Consider the following 27,229-nt stretch of genomic DNA (forward strand, 5'->3'; position numbering starts at 1 on the left):
ACGTAAATTATGTGTGAAGTACTGTTTGAAATCGTTATTTATTTCACATGTGACGACAGAAATTATTCAAGTGTCGTCCATCTTTCACGAATGTGTCTTTGACATCTAATGTCTCTCACTTTTTTTTTGAGAGGGGAAGGGGGGTCAATGAAAACAAGTGATTTGTCATCATATTTATTGAAATATTCAATTCAAAACGTTAATAGAATAACAAAAATCATCCTTTTTTACATCGGTTGCTGGCTGTCTAAATCAAAGAAAATTTAGCACCGTATAGTATTGTACATGATACTCAATCTCTCTTTAATGCTTTGTTCAGGCTAACATAATTTGGACACAAAAACATCATATTTTGTAGTATTTCTTCAAACTTTCATTAGCGAACTGTAGGACCAACAGGTTAAAAATAAGGCCGCTAGACGTCAAATAATCTGGGAATATCAAACACTGTGCATAGTTATATATTTTGGTTCTATTGATCACCTTCACCAAAAACAATCAAATGCTACGCTGAGCGAAGCCTGATACGCCCGCAGAGATTGAACAGTTTTGACACGTTTGGACACAATATCCAAGCTCGATATATATATACTGAATTTGGACTAGTTTTTGACATAATATAGGTTTCTGACACAAAATAAATATGGTCGAAGGTCTTAAAAAACTATTGTACAATTGGAGATTAATTCTTCTTAATATATTTAAAAAAAATGAAATTTCAAAAATGTGCAGTAAAAAATATTGACCCCCCCCCATTCCTCTTGTAGTAATTACCCTCAAACGCAATCCAAGCCTTCACTTTGTGGTGTGGAACCTTGTAATACAATTTTATAGATCGATCATTACACTTAGATCATTACACTTAAAAACAAGTTAGTGTAAAATAGTAAAACTAGTAAAATGCTTGTTTTTGAACCCTAATTCCTGAACGTTTGGAGCAATTACATGTACCCCCAACCTCAATTTGTGATATGAAACCTTGTAGTACAATTTCAGAGAAATTTATTACTTTTTAATTTTATAGATATAAACAAGTTATCAAGTTGTATGAACAATGATAAAAGCATCTAAAAGTTAGCGTACGAAAACTGGAAAATCCCCCCTTGTTAATGAATAAAACCCCATATCTCGGAATCGTAAAATCGAAAATCTAAAAAAATATAAAGGGAGCTTACATCAATTGATATGAACAATGCACTAAAGTTTCATGAAAACTGCTGAAAGCACTTATTGAGTTATTGTTCTAAAACTAAAAAAAACACCTTTTTAATTGTAAAACCCTTTAACTCGGAAACATAAAATCTAAAATTCATGAGAAACGAAAGGAAGCTCACGCCAATAGATACAAAAAAATCACCAAAGTTTTTGTCAATTGGTTAAATCGTACGACATGTTGACGACGGACGGACGGATGGTACGACGGACGGATGGACAACGGTATACCATAATACATGTACGTCCTGTACACGGGCGTATACAAATTTAACGCGTACTATACATTTTGCTTTAAAAGTCACACACACACACACACACACATGAATTTGTTTAGAGTTACATGTCTCACAGAGTACTGCTTAACTGTAACCAACACACTAATGGTCCGTCTGGAGAAGGAATATTCCACTCATATAGACAAAAGTTTTGTGCTGATGATCATGTAATGTTCGCCACTGAAAATTTTGCAAAATTCGTGAAAACAATGAAAAAAAAACTAGTAATGCTAGTTCAGATCCGAATGTGATCACTTGCCTGTCGATAGTGATACAGTCAGATTGTCGGATTCCGACCATGACTGAAAATGACAACTAGTTTTTTAATACAAAGGTAGCTGATTAACCCCTCAATTTTTGGTTCTTTAAAAAAAAGACAATATGATATAGCAGAGAGTGCTTAAATTGACACACCGATTCAATCAGTTATTTTCAAATACTATCATTAATCAGTATTGGCAAGAAAAAAGTACACATACCATAATGAAAGATAAATGTGATAAAAGAATATACATTCAAAGAAAGAGAGTTGCACCAACAGAAAATAGAAACTGCAATATTTCTTACTCTTTATTTAAGCGGATCTCAAAATGTGTATGTACTCTGTCCAGAAGTTTTACTCTATTTAACAGTATAACTCGGAAGGTTCTAAGAGTAACTCTAGCTTTAACTAGAAATCAAACTGGAATAAATGCGGAATCAAAATAAAACTCGAACTAAAAATTTACCTGTAAGTCGAACTTAATTTGGTTTGATTATATATATTCATATACATTTTTAGCGTTGTGTAATTACGGAAATGTTAACCAATTTCAAATTTCTTCCGAAAATGGTGTCATTAAGGGATATTTTTTAAAGTGTCGAGTCTGTGGATTTTTAAACACGGCATATCAGGTTTTATCTTCCCGGTGCGAATATACAATTTAGTGAATTTATTCTGTTTGTAGTCTAAATGGAATGTGTTACTTTCAGTCCGTTCTTCAGTCTTCCGAAGTAAAAGATTCTTTTTCTACAAGCCGTAAATTATTTATTTAATACGGCATGAGGCAGACAATCGGTTTCCCTATACAACAAATGCAATAAAAAATGTAGATGACTTCAACTTTGACAATTACTTTATAATAAAATGTTACTGTATCTAATGTTTAACGTTTCGATAGATTGATAAGAAATGCTCCTGTGCTAGCAACGTCGTTGTATAACGTCAGTTATAGTTCCCGCCCAAAATCGATAATAAGATTGTTTCCGTTTTAGCGGATTACAAACATCGGTGACCCCCCATTTTTATTTATGGTTTTAAAATCTCCCCTGAACCTGCAACTTATGCAGAAGTTTGAAGGAAAAAACATTAGTAGATTTTTTTTATTTAGAGAAAAATCTTTAATAAATCGAAATTAAAAACGGCGGGAAACGTTCAAAGGCCTTGAAAAATAAGGAAAATGAGAAAAATAAATGTTTATAAGGTAAAAGTTACAATTGACTGTTTTAGTTTTACCAGTAAAAGATAGTTTTTCAATAATTGTGCCTTCAATTAGCAACTTAGAGCGCTATTTCTATATTTCGGTATAACGAGATTCTTTACTTTTTGATGACGTCATATCTCGAAAATAACATCGGTGACCCAAATTTTTTTTTCGCCTAAAATATTGTAATAAGTATGATCTTTCTACATGGTAAATTTCAATGATTTATTATTAGTAGTACAAATAGTGTGATTTCCCTTTAAAAAAATTGATGTACATGTAAGCAAACAATGTTATTATATTCTATTGTAGCCAAGTAGACAGACATCAAACATAGAAAGAACAGACGTATAACAGATTAATCTGATATAATATGAAATAAATATTCTGCATTGGAAATGATTTGTTTTTATTTTTTGGTTTGGAGATTTTTTTGATGACATTTTGTTTGTTTTGTTATTTGTAGCTGTCATCTCTGGCTTTTTCTTAGGTAGTAAATTATTATCCACACGTATAAAAGAGTTAATATAAGAGGGACGAAAGATACCAGAGGGACAGTCAAGCTCATAAATCGAAAAACAAAACTGACAACGCCATGGCTAAAATTGAAAAAAAAAACACAACAGAGAAAACTAAAGAATAAGCAACCCCAACCCCACAAAAAACTAGGGGTGATTTCAGGTGCTTCGGAATTGTAAGCAGATCCTGCTCCAAATGTGGCACCAGTTATGTAGCGTATTTGATAACAAATTTGGTAAATAATCTAATTTGGTAGGTAAAATTCACGAAAGAGGAGGGGATTGTAGTTCCGACGTAAGGAAAATATCCAATGTCACTTTTGAAACTTTGTTCACATGAGTCGGTCATTTGCTTATCTGTTAAATGAACTAAACACAAATAAACTGATTTGGTTTCATAAGAAGCTTTCTTAACAAGATTGCTTACTATTTACCAAGAATTTAAAAGGGTAATATATTTTTGAAGTTTAAAAAAAGAAGAGAAGACATTTTCCTGAAGACATGGCTGCATATTTGACCATAATAGATTTGATGCCCGGCTTTGATTGCTGATAAAATTTTTGTTAATTATTAAGAACGAGTTTTCATGGAGCACTTGGAGGACAAACACAATTAATTGTGTATAAAAGTTAGATCACATAAACACTGAACTCACAAGAAAATCAAAATGGAAAGTCCATAATCACATGGCAAGATAAAAAATAAACAACAAAAAAAGATCTGTAGAAACTTAATTAGTAAAAATGAATGAAATGAGTACATTATCTATCACAATGACATGCTGTTTAGGTACAGAACCACGTCATATGTATCAAAGAAACATATAAAGGCATATAGACAAATCCTATAAGCAAAACTAAAAGACAAAAATACAAAATCTATCATTAAACAATAACACAATGACATGATGTTTAAGTACAGAGCCACACCATTTATATCAAAGAAACATATAAAGGCATTTAGGAAAATCATATAAGCAAAACTGAAAGACAAAATACAAAATTTATCATAGAACAATAACACAATGACATGATGTTGAAGTACAGAGCCACATCATATATATCAAAGAAACATATAAAGGCATTTAGACAAATCATATAAGAAAAACTGAAAGACAAAATACAAACCTATCATAGAACAATAATACAATGACATGATGTTTAATTAAGGGAAAACGGTAGTATTTAATTTTCCCAGCATTAGGTTGGCCTTTTGTGTACCCAAGGTAGGCGAAGAAAGTCAAATTAGAAGCGCTGTGATTGGATGTAAGGGTACAATATATTTTTTTTATTTATCTATGAATAACTGCAGTGTGTATATTTACAATAAAAATTTAGAAACCTATTGAAATTTTTTCTAGAGAATTATTCGAAAAGACTTGTAACATTTCATAAATTTGGTGCAAAATGACGGTGGGCATATGCATGGATAACATAAACCAGCTCCGTTGGAAATTGGTCATGATACTATTTGGCTTTAATTTTTTAAACAGAACAATAAAGTACTAACACAACATATAACTGTTTTATCAAGGTTTTTATCTTAAAAAGTGGTAAATTTAGAAAATGTTAACATTGTCGCCTATGGCAGAATAAATAGTACCGTTTTCCCTTAAGTACAGAGCCACGTCATATGTATAAAACAAACACAAAGACGAATATAGAAAATCACATAAGCCAAAATAAAAGACACGATAACAAAAATTATAATAGACCTTTACACAATGACGAAATATAAACGCATGCAAGTAGGGAATTTATAACACTGTTAAATCCTATGGAAAATAAACATGAATATTGAACCTACAATTAAAGCTGACTATGCGGTATGGGTTACTCATGACAATTTTTATGTCATTTAATCTCTTATAGAGAGTTTTCACAGTGGTAATCAGACCTCCTCTTGCAACGAACTTATTTTGGTATTGATCAAACATTAATTTCAGTATAAGTTGTTTTCATTTTCTATTGTGAACATATGTTATAATATTCAAGGTGCAATTCAACATTTTCAAGATGTGGTTCATAATTGGTACTAGTTTCATGGTTTTTATATAGATAATACCATTGGTTTTGCCGTTTAATGATTTTATACTAGTAATTATATGGGCCCTTTATAGCGTGCTGCTCGGTGTGAGACCATGCACAGTGTTAAAGACCGTACTTGGACATATGTCTCATTGGCACTCATAGAACGTCTAGATAACGGATTTATTATACAAAAAATGAATTTAAAAGTATGCATTTTAAATAAGGTGTTCTCATCTATTCGTTGATTGCTTTTAATTATGACATCGTAAAACTACAATTTCATTGTAATAGAGAACATACATATAAATATAACTATAAGGTACAGTTATTATCAAAATGTTCAAATGGGAAAATACACACGTTCACTAAATAAAGGCAACAGTTGTATACCGCTGTTCAAAACTCATAAATCCATGGACAAAAAACAAAATCTGGGTAACAAACTAAAACCGAGGGAAACGCATTAAATATAAGAGGAGAACAACGACACAACACCGAAACGTAAGACACACATTTGTCGTTAATCTATTTTTTTGAAAACATGAACATGAGCCTGCAATGTACGGCTGACTTTGCGGTACAGGTTACTCATGAACATTCCTATGTTATTTGGTCTCTTTTAGAGAGTTTTCACATTTGCAATCCAAACAAACGAACTTGTTTTGTTATTTATCAAACATTAATTTCGGTAAAAGATTTATATTTTTATTTTCTATTGTAAACATATATTATAATAATCCAGGTGTAATCCACCATTTAAAAGGTTGTGGTTCATGGTTGGTATTTTCGTAGTTTTTATATAGATAATACCATTGGTTTTGACGTTTAATGATTTTATACTAGTAATTATATGGACCCTTTAAAGCTTGCTGTTCGGTGTGAGGCTATGCTCAATTAAAAAAACCGTACTTGGACATATGTCTCATTGGCACTCATAGAACGTCTAGATAACGGATTTATTATAAAATAAATGAAGTAAAAAGTATACATTTTAAATAAGGTTTTCTCATCTTTTCGTTGATGAATTTTGATTATGACATCGTGTGCACGTCTTTTATTTCTAATATCTATAAGATATTGTCGAATACGAATACTTGATTTCTCATAAAACTACAAATTCATTGTTCTAGATAACATACATAAATATAAATATAAGGTACAGTTATTATCAACTTGTTAAAATGGGAAAGTTCGGTCGTTCACATTTATCGGTAATTCGTATTTTTTCCCTTTGGTCTTACTGCCTCATATTTTCGAGTATCAACGTACTGGCTGTATCACTGAAAATATTAGGCAATACATTGCGTGACGTCACAACATTGTTTGACGTCATAGTTACCGATAAACGGAATAATATGAAGTTTCGTTTTTGATACTGACTATATCATGTTGAATATATTAACTCGCCCTAACAGGCTTGTCTAGATATTCCACATGATAGAGTCAGTATCAAAAACTCAACTACCTATTATTCTGTATATATCGATAATCCATGTATTTGAAGAGTAAAACACATCTATACAATTACAACTGTGAACTGAGCACATAGTCATTGATATAGATATATTTGAAACTTTTTCTAGGATTCATTACGATTCACCAAAAATCTATTCTTGGTAAAAGTATAAAAAATGAAAAAAAAAAACATTCTTCAAAGACGTGGCAGCATATTTGTACGGCCTTTTTAAATTCGTATAACAGCAAATCATAAGTTTCTTTTTCTGTTATACGTAATAAAAAGGCCGTATATATCCATAGTAAAATAGGCGATTTCAAAGCATTACATTGATAAACAAAACTCCTTGAATAAGCTAATCAGAAACACAAACCACTGAAAATCGAAAGCAATCTTTGACTTCATATTTCTTTAAGTAGGGTTATATGGTTGTATTTTTGTAATTTGTTGAAATTTAAGTTATTTTTCGATATAGCTGTTTCTATTTTTGGGACTTATTGTTTATAATGAATTTTATAAATGTCACCGTTCGATGTAAATACTATCAGCACTAAGCTATCCATATATCGCCGATCCCAGAATTTTGTAACCTATTGAATGATGACAAATAAAAAAATTAAACATTTTTAATGCTTGCATATTTTTTATTTTATATATCTTTAACTTATTATAGCTGCACAGTACTACATAGTTATCAAAGGTACCGTGATTATAATTTAGTACACCAGACGCGCGTTTCGTCTACATAAGACTCATCAGTGACGCTCAAATCAAAATATTTATAAAGCCAAACAAGTATAAAGTTGAAGAGCATTGAGGATCCAAAATTCCAAAAAGTAAAACCACTCCAAAGAAGATGAGCAACATATAAAACTGGACATCGAAAGAAAGATATTTGCTCTCCCAAATATGTTAACCTACATTAACAGTAAGTTCATTCAGAAAAGACACACATAGGGAGATAACTCAATAACAATTCATAGTATACACAGTAAACACAACAACGTATACATAACACTTATGATATTCGTTAAAAAACTTTGTCATGTCTTCTTACGTTAATTATGATTCAAGAAGACTTTTCATTTCGTTGAAGCAATAATATACTTTAAAGAAAGTTGAACATCAATAAGTGATTGAAAGAGAATAAAACAAAACGAGAGGCTAACGATACCAGAAGGACCAAGAGGGCTTTCAAAATCATAAGTCGAAATATTTAGATTACATTTCTGTTATTAGGTTTTTTGTATCAGCTGACAAAAGGAAAAGCCTTGGAAAAAAACCAACCACAAAACAGCTATCAACTCTTTTTCAGGTAACTTATTTGTGACTTGCTACACGTGATCTGTGTTGATTTCTAGTATTAGGTGCCAGTGAATTGTGATATCAAGTTTCAAAATTTTGTTAGTTTGCGATCAACAATAACTGAAAGAAATATTACCTGCCGGTAATACACTACAGACTCATATTGAATAAAAATAAACACGTGCATACCAAACTAGGTAAAGTATGTATACATGAATATGAACGAAAATAAAATTTCGATAAAATTAAAACTAAACGAAAATTGATTAAGATGTAAAATGAAGAATGGATTTAAAGCGCTGACACTGCATATCGTTGTGATGATTTTTTTTATACAAATTTGAATTGTGTTTGGTTTCTTAATCAATTGCATTGTAAATAATGTATTTTTGTAAAGTATATATGGTACATCGATCACAGTTATTGTCACATTACTGACATGCCCGATCACGTCTGTTTCTGAATAATCATGAAATAACAGAATGAAAGATCATTATTTGTTCCCATATAGATATTTACCAAAACATGATAATAAGTTGATTAACAGTATCGATCAAACATGAAAATCAGGTTCGAAAGATTTTCTCTTGTTCTGTAGTTCTTCAAATTAACACGTGGTTCATTGTTTAATGATGACTTTAACATTACATGTTTTTGTACTATTTCAAAATAACACCTTTGAATTGAAATTAAATTTATCCAACCTCAAAACATCATGCATAATGTAATTAATCAAACAGATCAAAGATTAAGTTATCTAATATAAAAATAAAAATGGATACCATGCAAGTATGTTCTCCATCACGATATTAAATATGGGGTATATATACTGTTACTAGTAGACCAAGAAAGGTACACTTGGCCTTTGATTAACTAAGGTTTACATCAAGTCACTGGACGTAGCCATCAGCATGGGACTTACAACTCTTCTTCTTTTGTTTGCCATTGCTGTCTTACCATTCGTCCAAGGTACCTATCCAAGCATAGATCAACCTTGGGGAGGAATTGGCGATGACATAATCGGAGGAGGTGATATTTATCCTGCAGGAGGACAAGGTCGAAGTGTTAGTCCAATTTACGGCTCAAGCTCAGGTTTGTACCAATTTTAATTAAATGTTTGGCCATCATAATTAAAATTGGTATTTTTTTCAAAATTTAGTCTAACTTTTGATATACTTTTCGTGTTTTAAAGCATCATTGATAATAATTTTAAAATCATAGTGATTATTCATATAATTGGTCGATAATGCCATAAACTATAGAAATTTAATGAATTACTATTAAATTATAATCCTGGTACCTTTGATAACTATTTACTTCGATTTAATGGAAAGACTGTAATTTGAAAACTGAATGTCAGTTAGAATTTCAGTATGCATATCTGTTATTCTTCCTTACTCCCTGTAAGGTTCACAATTTAATAAAATCTTAGACTTGCATAACTTATCCCTCAAATGGCCATAATAATTAAAATCAATATTTATTTTAAAATTTAGTCTAACTTTAGATATATTTTTTGTATTTTAAAGCATCATTGATAATAATTTTAATATCGTAAACAAACAGGTAGTGTTTATATATATATAATTAGTCGATACTGTCATAAACTATAGGATTTAAATGAATTATTATTAAATTATAATCCTGGTACCTTTGATAACTATTTACTTTGAATGATTGTCATGGGAAGACTGTAATTTAAATAAATTAATGTCAGAAAAGATATAAGTATGCATATCTGTTATTCTTCCTTACCCCTTGAATAACGTTCGAGATTAACAGGAACAGCAATAATTTGTACATCTCTGAGTCTGCGCAGTATCAAGAATTTTACCATCACGATGTTTTAAACAAAATAATAGAAGCACTGCATATTAAAATTGAATTTGTACACTGTTAATATTATTCAAATTACATCTTTACATCTTTACACATTACATTACGTGCATCGAACGACACTGGATTAATTTAATGTCAAAAAAAGAAAGACACACGTACTTATTTGTCCTCGAGAAACACTCTACATAACTCTACATAAAAACTAAGACTGATCAGAACGTATTTATGCTAGAGAGTAAGCAAACACCGCTCCACATGTGGTCCACTATAAATGAAATGTTATGTTTAATGAAAAATATTCAAATTTAGATTTTGATCTGAAATATGAACAGGCTAACTTTGACACAGCAGATGATATGAAACTCTTTTTTATATATTTAATAATTGTACAATGATAAAACTAATTTGTACATGTATTTATTGATTAAATTTGAAGCCGTGTGTCATGACTTTTGTTATCAACTTCTTTCGGTTTATAGCAACTGCTTTCGTTTTTATCAACTAGTTCCAGTTATTAATGCATGCTGTTCTGTTTCGTTATCGAATGTCATTTAGAAGTCATTCGGCAAATTTTGGAAGATGCACCTTTACATGCTCTATGGTACTTGTATTTTGATGTAAATATAACAAAGTTGGATATGAAATCTATTTGGAATCAGTAAAATATACCATCAAAAAATACAAATCAAACATTCATGTTTTTAAAGGTTTAAAAAAAATGTGTTTGTCTACACGTCTTCTGCTGAAGTACATAATAAGGAGAACAAAACATGTCGTTTATCATGTCAGACCCCTTATCAGCCGATGATCAATATCATCACTCGACCATGTCGGCTATTGAGCTGATATCTTGACCTAGGACTGGTTAGGGGTCTGATATGAAAAATGCCGTGTTATATAGTTATATATATTATGTAAAAAGCAGTGCCTTATTTCATTTTCGATTTATCTCTTTTTAAATCGATTCCTTTTTTGGACAGGACGAATATGGTGTACTTGTCGTCGGCGATGTCGTTATAGTGAATGGAGTTTTAGAAATTCTTGTATACTACCATTCTTACCAAGATACTGGAGAACATGTTGTAAATATTTGAGAAATTATCAAACATCATCTTTGTACGGTGGCCTTGGAGGTTCAACTTATCCTCAAACATACCCTGGAAGTACGTACCCCGGAACTTACCCGGGATCTATGTACCCTCAAATGAGTTACCCTACATATCCTGGAATAGGAGGAGGTAGCATGCCACCAAAAGGAATGTAAGAACTGAAGGTAAGACATCGATGTAATAGTTTTGGTGGTTGGCAAAGAAGTAATGATATGTGATATCTCTGGTTGTTATACTTGTATGCAGCAATAACATTTAGCCAGACATAAATCATAAATTTACTGTCTCTCTTTTCAAAGTCAGGAGCATTTACTTGAATTGTGTCGTTTGTTATATATTCTATATCTGATTCCCTGTTTGTTTACTGATTTTTCATAAAGCACACCATGTGTTTTCACGACTGAATTGTATCTCAAGAAAAAAAAGAAAATAAAAGATAATATTTCTTGCAGTGGGTTTACTTTTTGTCAAAGTCTTTGCAATGACACATAGTTTATACTTGTATTGACACACCAAACCGACAAGAAAAACACAAGGAAAGGTTAACACGGATTAAAGAAATTTAGTCCAGCAATACTTTTTAAAACAATTTCAATTGATTAAAGCATAATATATATACAAATAAATTGTTATATGACCATGCGTTTTGTATGCAGAAATCGAAACCTTTTGTCATATTTATACATAATCACACACAGTATTGTCACATTCTTAAATTGTGTATCTTTTTCTGATACATTCGTTTTGCTTGGTTGATGTGTATTGGTATTCCTTAACATCTGCATTATTTTATCTTACTTGTGGATAAAAAAAGTGAGATTCGTCAAAATTTGTGTTTTTCCATTGTGGCATCACATACTGTTCGGTAAGATCATCTTATCGCATTGATTTAGTTCAAGTTTTATTTTTAATCAATAAGAAATAAACTTTCAAAAAAATTGATGTACATGTAAGCAAACAATGTTATTATATTCTATTGTAGCCAATTAGACAGACATCAAACATAGAAAGAACAGACGTATAACAGATTAATCTGATATAATATGAAATAAATATTCTGCATTGGAAATGATTTGTTTTTATCTTTTTGTTGGAGATTTTTTTCATGACATTTTGTTTGTTTTGTTATTTGCTGCTGTCATCTCTGACTTTTTCTTAGGTAGTAAATTCTTATCCACACGTATAAAAGAGTTAATATAAATGAGGCTACATTGGATAGGGACAGAAAATTAGCCTTGAAACAGGTCACATACGGACCCCTCAAAGAGTTGTTGCAAGGGTTCTCAACGTGCAAAGAGCGTGGCACTCTTTTTACACGAGGCATCGGATTTAACGTCCCCCTTCTGATCGGACGTGACTGCGAACCTGATACATCCCGCACAGCCAAACGGACGCCCCACTTCGGCAAGCGTTTTACTGCCGGTCGGCAGAAGTCCAAGTGACCATATTTCTATATCCCAGCCAGCCTTGGGGATCACACAAGGTATACAACTAAAGAATAAGCAACACCAACCCCACCACAACAAAGGGGTGATCTCAGGTGCTCCGTAAATGTAGGCAGATCCTGCTCCACATGTGGCACCAGTGGTGTTGCTTATGTGATATCAAATTCGGTAGGTAACATTCAAGAAAGAGAGAGAGTTGTAGTTCCGACGTAAGGAACATATCCTATATCATTTGTGAAACTTTGTTCACATGAGTCCATCATTTGCCTATCTAATAAATGAACTAAACACAAGTAAACTGATTTGGTTTCATAAGAAGCTTTCTTAAAAAGATTGCTTACTATTTACCAGGTATTTAAAAGGGTAATATATTTTTAAAGTTTAAAAAAAGAAGAGAAGACATTTTCCTGAAGACATGGCTGCATATTTGACCATAATAAATTTGATGCCCGGCTTTGATTGCTGATAATTTTTTTGTTAATTATTTAGAAAGAGGTTTCATGGAGCACTTGGAGGACAAACACAAACAATTGTGTATAAAAGTTAAATCACATAAACACTGAACTCAATACAAAATAAAAATGGAAAGTCCATAATCACATGGCAAGATAAAAGATTAACAACAACAAAAGATCTGTAGAAACTTACATTAGTACAAATGAATGAAATTAGTACATAATCTATCACAATGACATGATGTTTAGGTACAGAACCTCGTCATATGTATCAAAGAAACATATAAAGGCATATAGACAAATCCTATAAGCAAAACTGAAAGACAAAAATACAAATTTATCATTAAACAATAACACAATGACATGATATTTAATTACAGAGCCACGTCATATGTATCAAAGAAACATATAAAGGCATTTAGACAAATCATATAAGCAAAACTGAAAGACAAAATACAAAATCTATCATAGAACAATAACACAATGACATGATGTTGAAGTACAGAGCCACATCATATATATCAAAGAAATATATAAAGGCATTTAGACAAATCATATAATCAAAACTGAGAGACAAAATACAAAACCTATCATAGAACAATAACACAATGACATGATGTTTAATTAAGGGAAAACGGTAGTATTTAATTTTCCCATCATTAGGTTGGCCTTTTGTGTACTCAAGGCAGGTGAAGGAAGTCAAAATAGGAGCGCTGTGATTGGATGTAAGGGAACAATATATTTTTTTATTTATCTATGAATAACTGCAGTGTGTATATTTACAATATAAATTTTGAAACTTATTCGAAAAGACTTGTAAAATTTCATAAATTTGGTGCAAAATGACGGTGGGCATGGATAACATAAACCAGCTCCGTTGGAAATTGGTCATGATACTATTTGGCTTTAATTTTAAAACAGAACAATAAAGTACTAACACAACATATAAACTGTTTTATCCAGGTTTTTATCTTAAAAAGTGGTAAATTTAGAAAATGTTAACATTGTCGCCTATGGCAGAATAAATAGTACCGTTTTCTCTTAAGTACAGAGCCACGTCATATGTATAAAACAAACACAAAGACGCATATAGAAAATCACATTAGCCAAAATAAAAGACACGATAACAAAAATTATCAATGACTTTTACACAATGACGAAATGCAAGTAGGGAATTTATAACACGTCTGTTAAATCCTATGGAAAATAAACATGAACATTGCACCTACAATTTAAGGCTGACTATGCGGTATGGGTTACTCATGACAATTTTTATGTAATTTGTCTCTTATAGAGAGTTTTCACAGTGGCAATCAGACCTTCTCTTGCAACGAACTTATTTTGTTATTGATCAAACATTAATTTCAGATAAGTTGTTTTTATTTTCTATTGTGAACATATGTTATAATATTCCAGGCGCAATCCACCATTTTCAAGATGTGGTTCATGATTGGTACTAGTTTCATGGTTTTGATATAGATAATATCATTGGTTTTGACGTTTAATGATTTCATACTTGTAAATATATTGGCCCTTTATAGCTTGCTGCTCGGTGTGAGACTATGTGCAGTGTTAAAGACCGTACTTGGACATATAATAGTTTATTATTCTAAATTGTGACTTGGATGCAAATTTGTCTCATTAGCACTGAAAGAACATCTAGATAACGGATTTATTATAAAATAAATGAATTAAAAAGTATGCATTTTAAATAAGGTGTTCTTGTCTATTCGTTGATGGCTTTTACTTATGACATCGTAAAACTACAGTTTCATTGTAATAGAGAACATACATATACATATAACTATAAGGTACAGTTATTATCAAAATGTTCAAATGGGAAAATACGCACGTTCACATTTGTCGTTAACCTATTTATTTGAAAACATGAACATGAACCTGCAATGTACGGCTGACTTTGCGGTACAGGTAACTCATGAACATTCCTATGTAATTTGGTCTCTTTTAGAGAGTTTTCACATTTGCAATCCAAACAAACGAACTTGTTTTGTTATATATCAAACATTAATTTCAGTAAAAGATTTATATTTTTATTTTCTATTGTAAACATATATTATAATAATCCAGGTGTAATCCACCATTTAAAAGGTTGTGGTTCATGATTGGTATTTTCGTGGTTTTTATATAGATAATACCATTGGTTTTGACGTTTAATGATTTTATACTAGTAATTATATGGACCCTTTAAAGCTAGCTGTTCGGTGTGAGGCTATGCTCAATTTAAAAAACCGTACTTGGACATATGTCTCATTGGCACTCATAGAACGTCTAGATAACGGATTTATTATAAAATAAATGAAGTAAAAAGTATACATTTTAAATAAGGTTTTCTCATCTTTTTGTTGATGAATTTTGATTATGACATCGTGTGCACGTCTTTTATTTCTAATATCTATAAGATATTGTCGAATACGAATACTTGATTTCTCATAAAACTACAATTTCATTGTTCTAGATAACATACATAAATATAAATATAAGGTACAGTTATTATCAACTTGTTAAAATGGGAAAGTTCGGTCGTTCACATTTATCGGTAATTCGTATTTTTCCCTTTGGTCTTACTGCCTCATATTTTCGAGTATCAACGTACTGGCTGTATCACTGAAAATATTAGGCAATACATTGCGTGACGTCACAACATTGTTTGACGTCATAATTACCGATAAACGGAATAATAGGAAGTTTCGTTTTTGATACTGACTATATCATGTTGAATATCTTAACTCGTCCTAACAGGCTCGTCTAGATATTCCACATGATAGAGTCAGTATCAAAAACTCAACTACCTTTTATTCTGTATATATCGATAATCCATGTATTTGAAGAGTAAAACACATCTATTCAATTACAACTGTGAAATGAGCACATAGTCATTGTTATAGATATATTTGAAACTTTTTCTAGGATTCATTACGATTCACCAAAAAAACATTCAGGGGAAAAGTATGAAAAATGAAAAAAAAACATTCTTAAAAGACGTGGCAGCATATTTGTACGGCCTTTTTAATACGTATAACAGCAAATCATAAGTTTCTTTTTCTGTTATACGTAATAAAAAGGCCGTATATATCCATAGTAAAACAGGCGATTGCAAAGCATTACATTGATAAAAAAAACTTCTTGAATAAGCTAATCAGAAACAAAAACCACTGAAAATCGAAAGCAATCTTTGACTACATATTTCTTTAAGTGGGGTTATATAGTTGTATTTTTGTAATTTGTTGAAATTTAAGTTATTTTTCGATATAGCTGTTTATATTTTTGGGACTTATTGTTTATAGTGAATTTTATAAATGTCACCGTTCGATGTAAATACTATCAGCACTAAGCTATCCATATATCGCCGATCCCTGAATTTTGTAACCTATTGAATGATGATCAATAAAAAAAAGAAACATTTTTAATGCATGCACATTTTTGATTATATATATCTTTTACTTATTATAGCTGCACAGTACTAAAACCACTCCAAAGAAGATGAGCAACATATAAAACTTGACTACATCCATCGAAAGACAGAAATTTGCTCTTCCAAATATGTTAACCTATATTAACAGTATGTTCATACAGAAAAGCCCACAAAGGGAGATAACTCAATAATAATTCATAGTTTACACACAGTAAACACAACAACTTATACAATACACTTATGATATGTGTTTAACAACTTTGTCATGTTTTCTTCCGTTAACTATGATTCAAGAAGACTTTTCCTTTCTTTGAAGCAATAAAATTGAGATTGGAAATGGGGAATGTATGAAAGAGACAACAACCCGACCACAGAAAAAACAACAGCGGAAGGTCACCCACATGTCTTCAATGTAACGAGAAATTCCCGCACCTGGAGGTGTCCTTCAGTTGACCCCTAAACACATATATACTAGTTCAGTGGTAATGAACGCCATACTAATTTCCAAATTGTACACAAGAAACTAAAATTAATATAATAAACTAATAATATACTTGAATGAAAGTTAAACATCAGTAAATGATTGGAAGAGCAATATATATATAAAAAATAGAGGCCAATGATACCACTTTCACCAGAAAAACTTTCAGAATCATCAGTCGAAACATTAAGTTTATATTTCTGTGAAATTAGGTTTTTTGTATCAGCTAACAAAAGGAAAAGCCTTGGAAAAAAACAACCACAAAACAGCTATCGTCTCTTTTTCAAGGCAACATACTTGTGACTTGCTACACGTGATCTGTGTTGATTGCTAGTATTAGGTGCCAGTAAACTATGATATCAAGATACAAAATTAGTTAGTTTGCGATCAACAATAACTGAAAGAAATATTAGCTGCCGGTAATACACTATAGACTCATATTGAAAAAAAATAAGCACATGCATACCGAACTAGGTAAAGTATGTATCCATGAATTTGAACGAAAATAAAATTTCGATAAAATTAAAACTAAACGAAAATTGTTTAAGATGTAAAATGAAGAATGGATTTAAAGCGCTGATACTGCATATCGTTGTGATGATTTTGTTTTATACTAATTTAAATGTGTGTTTGGTTTTTTAATCAATTGCATTGTAAATTATGTATTTTTGTAAAATATACATGGTAAATCGATCACAATAATTGTCACATTACCGATAACATCTGTTTTAGAATAAACATGAATTAACAGAATGAAAGATCATTATTTGTTTCCATATAAATATTTACCAAAACATGATAATAAGTTGATTAACAGTATCGATCAAAACATGAAAATCAGGTTCGAAAGATTTTCTCTTGTTCTGTAGTTCTTCAAATTAACACGTGGTCCATTGTTTAATGATGACTTTAACATTTCTGTTTTTGTATTATTTCAAAATAACACCTTTGAATTGAAATTAAATTTGTCCAACCTCAAAACATCATGAATAATGTAATTAATCAAACAGATCAAAGATTAAGTTATCTAAAATAAAAATAAAAATGGATACCATGCAAGTATGTTCTCCATCACGATATTAAATAAGAGGTATATATACTGTTACTAATAGACCAAGGAAGGTACACTTGGCCTTTGATTAACTAAGGTTTACATCAAGTCACTGGACGTAGCCATCAACATGGGACTTCCAACTCTTCTTCTTTTGTTTGCCATTGCTGTCTTACCATTCGTCCAAGGTACCTATCCAAGCATAGATCAACCTTGGGGAGGAATGGGCGATGACATAATCGGAGGAGGTGATATTTATCCTGCAGGCGGACAAGGTCGAAGTGTTAGTCCAATTTACGGCTCAAGCTCAGGTTTGTGCCAATTTTAAGTAAATGTTTGGCCATTATAATTAAAATTGGTATTTTTTTCAAAATTTAGTCTATTTTTTGATATACTTTTCGTGTTTTATAGCATCATTGATAATAATTTTAAAATCATAGTGATTATTTATATAATTAGTCGATAATGTCATAAACTATTGAAATTTAATGAATTACTATAAAATTATAATCCTGGTACCTTTGATAACTATTTACTTCGATTTAATGGGAAGTCTGTACTTTGAAAACTGAATGTCAGTTAGAATTTCAGTATGCATATCTGTTATTCTTCCTTACTCCATGTAAGGTTCACAATTTAATAAAATCTTAGACTTGCATAAAATATCCCTTAAATAGCCATAATAATTAAAATCGATATTTATTTTAAAATTTAGTCTAACTTTAGATATACTTTTCGTATTTTAAAGCATCATTGATAATGATTTTAATATCGTAAACAAACAGGTAGTGATTATACATATATATATAATTAGTCGATAATGTCATAAACTATAGGATTTTAATGAATAACTATTAAATTATAATCCTGGTACCTTTGATAACTATTTACTTTGAATGATTGTCATGGGAAGACTGTAATTTAAAAAAATAATGTCAGTAAAGATTTAAGTATGCATATCTGTTATTCTTCCTTACCCCTTGAATAACGTTCGAGATTAACAGGAACAGCAATAATTTGTACATCTCTGAGTCTGCGCAGTATCAAGAATTTTACTATCACGATGTTTTAAACAAAGTAAAAGAAGCACTGAATATTAAAATTGAATTTGTACACTGTTAATATTATTCAAATTACATCTTTACATCTTTACACATTACATTACGTGCATCGAACGACACTGGATTAATTTAATGTCAAAAAAGAAAGACACACGTACTTATTTGTCCTCGAAAAACACTCTACATAATTTACATAAACACTAAGACTGATCAGAACGTAATTATCCTAGAGAGTAAGCAAACCCCGCTCCACATGTGGCCCACTATAAATGATATGTTATGTTTAACGAAAAGTATTCAAATTTAGATTTTGATCTGAAAAATGAACAGGCTAACTTTGACACAGCAGATATTTTAAAACTCTTTTTTATAAATTTAATAAAGGTATAATTGTACGATAATAAAACTAATTTGTACATGTATTTATTGATTAAATTTGAAGCCGTTTGACTTTTGTTATCAACTACTTTCGGTTTATAGCAACTGCTTTCGTTTTTTATCAACTACTTCCGGCTATTATTGCATGCTGTTCTGTTACGTTTTCGATGACATTTTGAAGTCATTCGACAAATTCTGGAAAATACACCTATATGGTACTTGCATTTTGGTGTAACATATAACAAAGTTGGATAACAAAATTATTAGGAATCAGTGACATATACGATCAAACATTCATTTAAAAAAAAAATTAAAATAGTTTTTGTCTACAAGTCTGCTGCTGAAGTAATTTCTAAGATCAAAACATGTCGTTTTCATATCAGACCCCTTATCAGCCGATGATCAAAATCATCACTCGACCATGTCGGCTTTCGAGCTGATATCTTGACATAGGACTGGTAAGGGTTCCGATATGAAAAATTTCCGTGGTATAGTCTATATATATACTATTTAAAAAAAACATTGCCTTATTTCATATTGGTATTTATATCTTTTTAAATCGATTCCTTTTTTGTACAGGACGAATATGGTGTACTTGTCGTCGTCGATGTCGTTATAGGGAATGGAATTACAGAAACTCTTGTATACTTCCATTTTTACCAAGATACTGGAGAACATGTTGTAAATATCTGAGAAATTATCAAACTTCATCTCTGTACGGTGGTTCTGCTGGTTCAACTTACCCTCAACCATACCCAGGAAGTACTTACCCCGGAACTTACCCTGGATCTACATACCCACCAACTTACCCTGGATCTATGTACCCTCAAATGAGTTACCCTACATATCCTGGAATGGGAATGGGAGGAGGTAGCATGCCACCAAAAGGAATGTAAGAATTGAAGGTAATACATCGATTTTATAGTTTTGGTGATTGGCAAAGAAGTAATGATATGTGATATTTCTGGTTGTTATACTTGTCTGCAGTGCAAATAAACTACTTGCCAAACACAAATCATACAAAAACTGGCTCTCTTTTCAAAGTCAGAATCGTGTTATTTAGTTTTTGTCGTTTATCAAATTATCTGTTTACTTATTTTTCATAAATCACACCGTTTGTTTTTACGTTTAAATTTAAAATGTTTATCGCATTGTGGTGTTTTATTCCTTCTCTATGTAGGAGGCCGTACACATCAAGTCGACAACAAATACACAAGAAAAGGTTAACACGAATCAAAGAAACTAAATCCAGCAATACTTATTTTTTAAAAGCAATTTCAATTGATTAAAGCATAATATATATGCATATAAATTGTTATATGACCATACATTTTGTATGCAGAAATGTAAATCTGGTGTCATATCTTTATATAATTACAGACAGTATTGCCACATTCTTAAATTGTGTATCTTACTTTCTTACTTATAGATGAAAAAAAATTCAGAATCGTCAAATTTTGTTTTTTTCCATTGTGGCATCGCATACCTTTAGGTAAGGTCATCTTATCGCATTTTTTAAGCTAAAGATTTTCATTTTAATCCATAAGAAATAAACAATTGATGTAAGCATACAATGTTATTATTTTCTATTGTAGCCAAGTAGACAGACACCTCACATAGAACGAACAGACGTATAACGGATTTATTTTATATAATATGAAATAAATATACTGCATTTGAAATGATTTGTTTTTATCTTTTTGTTGGAGATTTTTTTTATGACATTTTGTTTGTTATGTTACTTGTTACTCATTATAGAAGACCTAACTGATACTATTAGTTGATAATTTGTATGTGATTTGGTTTCTTATAGAGATTTTTCACATTGGCAATCCAACCTCTTCTTGAAACGAACTTATGTTGATATTTATCAAACATTAATATTTCACTGTTGATTGTTACTGGTTTCTTGTGTTTTATATATATTATATCAGTTTTTTACATAAATAAGGCCCTTGATTTCTCGTTTGAATTGTTTATTATTGTCTTATCGGGATTTACTCATTGTTGAAGGCTGTACGGTGACCCATAGATGTTAATTTTTGTGTCATTTTGGTCTTTTGTGGATAGTTGTCTCATTGGCAATCACACAACATCTTCCTTTTTATATATACTGTTGGTTTTAACGTTTAATACTGTTATACTTGTAATTCTATGGGCCCTTTATAGGTTCGTAGTGGGCCTATATTAGTGTTAAAGTCAGTACTTTGACATACACTAGTTAATTTTTTCTCAATTGTGATTTGGATGGAATGTTGTCTCATTGGCACTCATATAACATCTTCAGATCTAGATAACATATTTATTATAAAATAAATGAATTAAAACGTATGCATTTTAAAAAGGTATTTTCATATTTTCGTTGATGGATTTTAATTATGACATCCGTGTATGTCTTTTATTTCTAATATCTATAAGATATTGTCGAATACGAATACTTTATTTCTCATAAAACTACATTTACATAGTTATAAAGAACATACATAAATATAACTATAACTAGAACACACTCGTGATATCGCGGGTCCGTGACTGAATTAAAGTTTATAACTATGCGTAAATCGCTTATTTCAGTATTGGTATTGTCATCTGATAAAGTCATGTCGATTATAAGATACAGTTTTCTCTGCTTTCAAACTCTTTCTGTGTGAACCTGTCGCCTGTCAGATACTAAACGTACAGACAAGATAATAGGTATAATAATAAACTATTGGTATCGGTATCGGATTCGCCCCGGAACTTAAATTGGTAATTATTGGCAATATTAATTATGTGGAAAACAAAAGGTTCAGGATTGGTGTAAATTTTAATCTACACCATTGTCCTATATTAGCTTTATAAAAAGTTGAATTCTTTGATTTGTCGTTTTTACCTGATGACGGCTGACAAATAAGGCCTCGTGTTTTTAGTATTATAGATGTGCAGTTATGATTAACATGTTCAAATGGGAAAATACGCTCGTTCACATTTGTCGATAATCTATTTAATTGAAAAGTGAAACACATCTAAACAATTACAATATTTATGTGAAATGAGCACATATTCATTGATAAAGATATATTTAAAACTGTGTCCTAGGATTAACTACGATTCACAAAAAAACATTCAGGGTATGAAAAATGAAAAGAACACATTTCTCTAAAGATGTGGCAGCATATTTGTGCTTCCTAAAAAAATTACAGTTTTTTGTTGTTATACGTATTAAAAAATGGCCGTATTTCATATCCTCAGTAAAACAGGCGATTGCAAACCATTGCATTGAGAAAAAACCGTTTTGAAATCTAATCAAAAACAAAAACCACTGAAAATCGAAAGCGATATTTGACCTCATATTTCTCCTTGTATGGTTATATGGTTGTATTTTTGTAATTTGTTAAAATTTTAAATCACCCCGGGTGCGGGAATTTCTCGCTTCATTGAAAACCTGTTTGTGACTTTCTACTGTTGTTTTTTCTATGGTCGGGTTGTTGTTTCTTTGACACATTCCCTATTTCCATTCTCAATTGTATAATTAAAAAAAAAATATTGAAAATTATTACTCGGTATAGATGTTTATATTTTTTGGACTAAAAACTTATTGTTTATACTGAATTTTATAAATGTCACCGTTCGATGTGAATACTAGTAGCGGTAAGCTATCCATATATTGCCGATCCCTGAATTTTGTAACCTTTTGAATGATGACAAATAAAAAAAAAAAAAACATTTTCAATGCTTGCATATTTTTGATTTTATGTAACTTTAATTTTTTATCGTTAATCAATACTTTATTGGATAACTATTGTATGCACATTGAACGACAAATTTATGTGACGTATATAATTTTTCTGACGTCGGACACTCAATTAGATCCATGTGTTCGTGGATAGGTTTTTGTGTCCTGTTAAATTGTTTCTTTTAAAAGTTTTGGATTCTCATAAATTCTATGTATAACTTTTGGACTAGTTTGATTTCTGTAATTTATTCTTACATACTTTTGATTTTTTAACCCTGTCTGCGCTCATTGCCTATGTAAAATTTAAAATTGTTTATAATCCAGGTACTTTGGATAACTATTGTATGCACATTGAACGACAAATTTATGTGAGGTATATAATTTTTCTGACGTCATACACTCAAATCAATCCATGTGTTCGTAGATAGTAGTTTTTGTTGTGTCCTGTTAAATTGTTATACGATGATGACTGATGTTCCCATATTTTGACTATTTTATTGATTGTGACTGTTTATTTAACGCATCATGTAAATGTAACGGACTGTTATTAAAGTGAGAGGGTTAGCGCTATAGAACCAGGTTTAATCCACCATTTTCTACATTTGAAAATGCCTGTACCAAGTCAGGAATATGACAGTTCTTGTCCATTCGTTTTTGATGCGTTTTGTTTTTTGATTTTGCCATGTGATTATGGACTTTCCAAATTGATTTTCCTCTGAGTTCAGTATTTTTGTGATTTTACTTTTAACCACTGCAAAGAAGATGAGCAACATATAACACGTGACTACATCCATTGAAGGCAAAAAAGTGTCTCCCCCAAATATGTTTACCTACATTAACAGTAAGTTCATTCAGAACAGACACACAAAGGGAGACAATTCAATAATAATTCGTAGTTTACACAGTAAACACAACAACTTATACAATACACTTAAAATATGCGATAATTAAGTCATGTTTTCTGACGTTAATCATTATTCCAGAGGACCTTTCTATGACACAATAATGAATTCTTATGCAATTTATATGTAACAATTTTTTTCATTGGCTAAAAGTTGCCATCAAATCCCCAGTTGACCAGGCGTAACTAAGGAGGAACAACCATTTTGAAATGATTGAATCAACAAATGTTCGATTACTACTATATAATCATAGATAAAACAACACCTACCTCGAATTCGCCGTTTTAATGTTATTTTATCCGAATTTGAAGCGTATAGGTAACGTAATAACCTTCAGTTTTCATTTGTATGACGTGACGTGTATGCATGATGTCTTTGCGCCAAAATCATTCATGATGTTTCGCGGATTTTTTTTTATTTGTCAAATTTAGACATTTTTCCAAGTTTTATCGTAAAATTTCTTTTTGAAATGCATTAGAATCGGAATAACAGTACTGTAGTTGAAGAGTTGCCACCGTCAATTTTTATTTGACCGTCGCAAATCTCCGTTTTACTCTCTCCGCTACGCGTCGCCAGTAAACCTGCATTTTCGACCGTCAAATCTACAATTGACGGTGGCAAATCTTCAACTACAGTACTGATATTTCTTAATTGGCATTCATAGGGTTATGTTCTCTGGCTGTTTATAACGTCTTTTAACTTAATCCCCAGGATGTTTGATGCATGTTAATCTAGTCTTACATGCGTGATTGTTTTATTTATAGAATAACTAATGGAAGAATTCAAATAGCGAAGAATATTCAACGGGTAACCGAACGACATATTGATTCACAAATACGAGTAGCACATGAGTTAAATATAAGTGTTGTTCGGTCACGACTTGAATATTTTTCGCTATTTGAATTCTTTAGTTTGTTATTCTTTTTATTCTATTGGCAATTGTATTTTTTGAAAAAAATAATGTAAACAATGTAAGGAACTATATCTTTTTTCTACGCATTCATAACTGTTTGTCTTGTCTTGTCTTGTCTTGTAATTCATTGCAGTCAATGAAATACTATTTGTTATTGACTTAGAACAAGCAGTCAGACACTGCGGGTACTCTCAGATGTGTGACAAATATTAGTAATTGCTGTGTTATAGGGTCGTGTGTAAATAGTTTGGTGCCGATATGGTACAAATAAGTAAGGTGTGTGTGTTATAAACAGAATACCTTTAATATCTGTAAATCTGATGAATATATTTAGTCAGCAGACAGCATAAATACAAAACATGTGTTGATCATATAGTAAGCGGAAGTAGAAGAGAATCTCGTGATGTCAGTCGTCCAGAGGTATTGCTTGGCATACTGTACGATATGGACTAGTTCTTCTATGTATAGACAAGCGGCACCACATCCGGCCCCCTTCATGTAGAATCAGTCACATATTTAAACTAAAAAATGAACCTACAAACAAGATGAAATACAGCCAAGTATAGTTTCAAATTGAAGAAATACAATTATGATGTAGACCAAATACACTATAGTTCATTCAGAAAAAAACACACAAAGGGAAATAACTCAATAATAATTTATAGTTTACACAGTAAACTTAACAACTTATACAATACACTTAAGATATGCGATAAATAATTATGTCATGGTTTCTGACGGCAATCATAATTCCAGAAAACCTTACTATGAAACAATAATATGCTTTAATGAAAGTTAAGCATCTATGAGGTATTGGAATAGAAATTAATTAAAAAGGAGAGGCCAATGATACCAGCATGACCAGATGGAGTTTCAAAATCTTAAATCAAAACATTAAGATTATATTGAAAATTAATCATTACAGTATTATATCCATTGCTGTAATCCATTCGTTTGATGTGTTTGTGCTTTAATGTTGCCATGTGATAAGGGACTTACCGTTTTGAACTTTCCTCTGAGTTCAGTAGTTTTGTGATATTTTTTATATACATAAGTTTTCATGGAACATTTAACTTATTTTTGTTTAACAAGGTCTGACATAACTGTATACGTTGTCTTGTGAGGAAAAGTTAAAAATGTTTGCCTCTTTTTGATGAAAACAAATCTTCTTTTTTTTTTATTATTATTTTCATTAGCAAACAAATATTGCACGGTGTTTAAATTTTTTGTGTTTTGTTTGTAAACAAAATGAATATTTCCAAAAATAACAATAAATAATAATAATTTGGAAAAAAAACCCGTTAGAGATATAATGAGAAAGCTGACATAAAATCTGCTTTTCAACAAGAGTACGTGAAAGTTCTTTTAAAAGAAAATTCAGATTTTTTTTGGAAATGGTCATAAAAATACTGCTGTTTAATCAAATTCTTACCGTTCACTCACTGACCGATTGCTTTCGAGACCTAAACTAGGAGAACATTCATTGAATCGTTAGCCAAGTACAGCCCAAGAAAAAACCGCGATGATAGAAGATAAAACAAACGTGCAATTAACATGATTAAATATAATCAAATAATAATACCGTATTCTTATAAAAAATCTAATTCAACTAATCATGCAACTACTGTTAGGAAAAAGATTCAGTTTAAATTCTACACTTGAAACTTCGTAATGAAATTTACTACAAAGTCGGCGTTCCATATTGTTAATTTTTATTTTTCGGATTACAACTTTCTTTTTACACCATTTTACGGTGTTTATTTATGATAACGTGTTCGCTATGCTTTAATTGATTCTTCTTTAGGTGTACAGATTTGGTTCAGAAGTTTTTTTGTGTCTGTCTAATACATATATACAAAAGGATATTACATCCCTATTTTTACGGAGAAGTTGTTTACCCTGTCCAGAAATTTAGAAACGATCCTGGTAAACTTATGGATCATTTAAACAAACTTTTTTCAAAAAAGGACACTCTTTTAACAATGTAAAAAGTAAAATTACAAAAATACTGAACTTAATGCAAAATCAAATAACAAAACGCATCAAAAACGAATGGACAAGAATTGTCATATTCCTGACTTGGTACAGGCATTTTCAAATGTTGAAAATGGTGGATAATGCCTGTTTTTATAGCACTAACCCTCTAAATTTGTCAAGTCTCATCAAATTCCGTTATATTTACATT

At 30.9% G+C, this 27,229-nt stretch overlaps 1 protein-coding gene across 1 annotated transcript; it reads left to right on the forward strand.

Moving 5' to 3' along the window:
- Positions 1–18,167: 18,167 nt before the first annotated feature.
- Positions 18,168–20,410, forward strand: LOC134719316 (uncharacterized). The gene is made up of 2 exons (XM_063582324.1): positions 18,168–18,386; positions 20,094–20,410. The coding sequence occupies exons 1-2, from the start codon at positions 18,206–18,208 to the stop codon at positions 20,408–20,410; spliced, it is 498 nt and encodes a 165-aa protein (XP_063438394.1). The 5' UTR covers positions 18,168–18,205.
- The last annotated feature ends 6,819 nt before the right edge of the window (positions 20,411–27,229 follow it).

The sequence above is a fragment of the Mytilus trossulus genome, chromosome 5, assembly GCF_036588685.1.
Source record: "Mytilus trossulus isolate FHL-02 chromosome 5, PNRI_Mtr1.1.1.hap1, whole genome shotgun sequence".
Taxonomy (NCBI): Eukaryota; Metazoa; Mollusca; class Bivalvia; order Mytilida; family Mytilidae; genus Mytilus; species Mytilus trossulus.

What these genes read in the sequence shown, in the direction of transcription:
- LOC134719316 (XM_063582324.1), top strand. Translation starts at nt 18,206, where the DNA reads ATGGGACTTCCAACTCTTCTTCTTTTGTTTGCCATTGCTGTCTTACCA. An exon ending in AATTTACGGCTCAAGCTCAG is followed by an intron (nt 18,387 to 20,093) that starts GTTTGTGCCAAT and finishes TTTTTTGTACAG; the next exon opens with GACGAATATGGTGTACTTGT.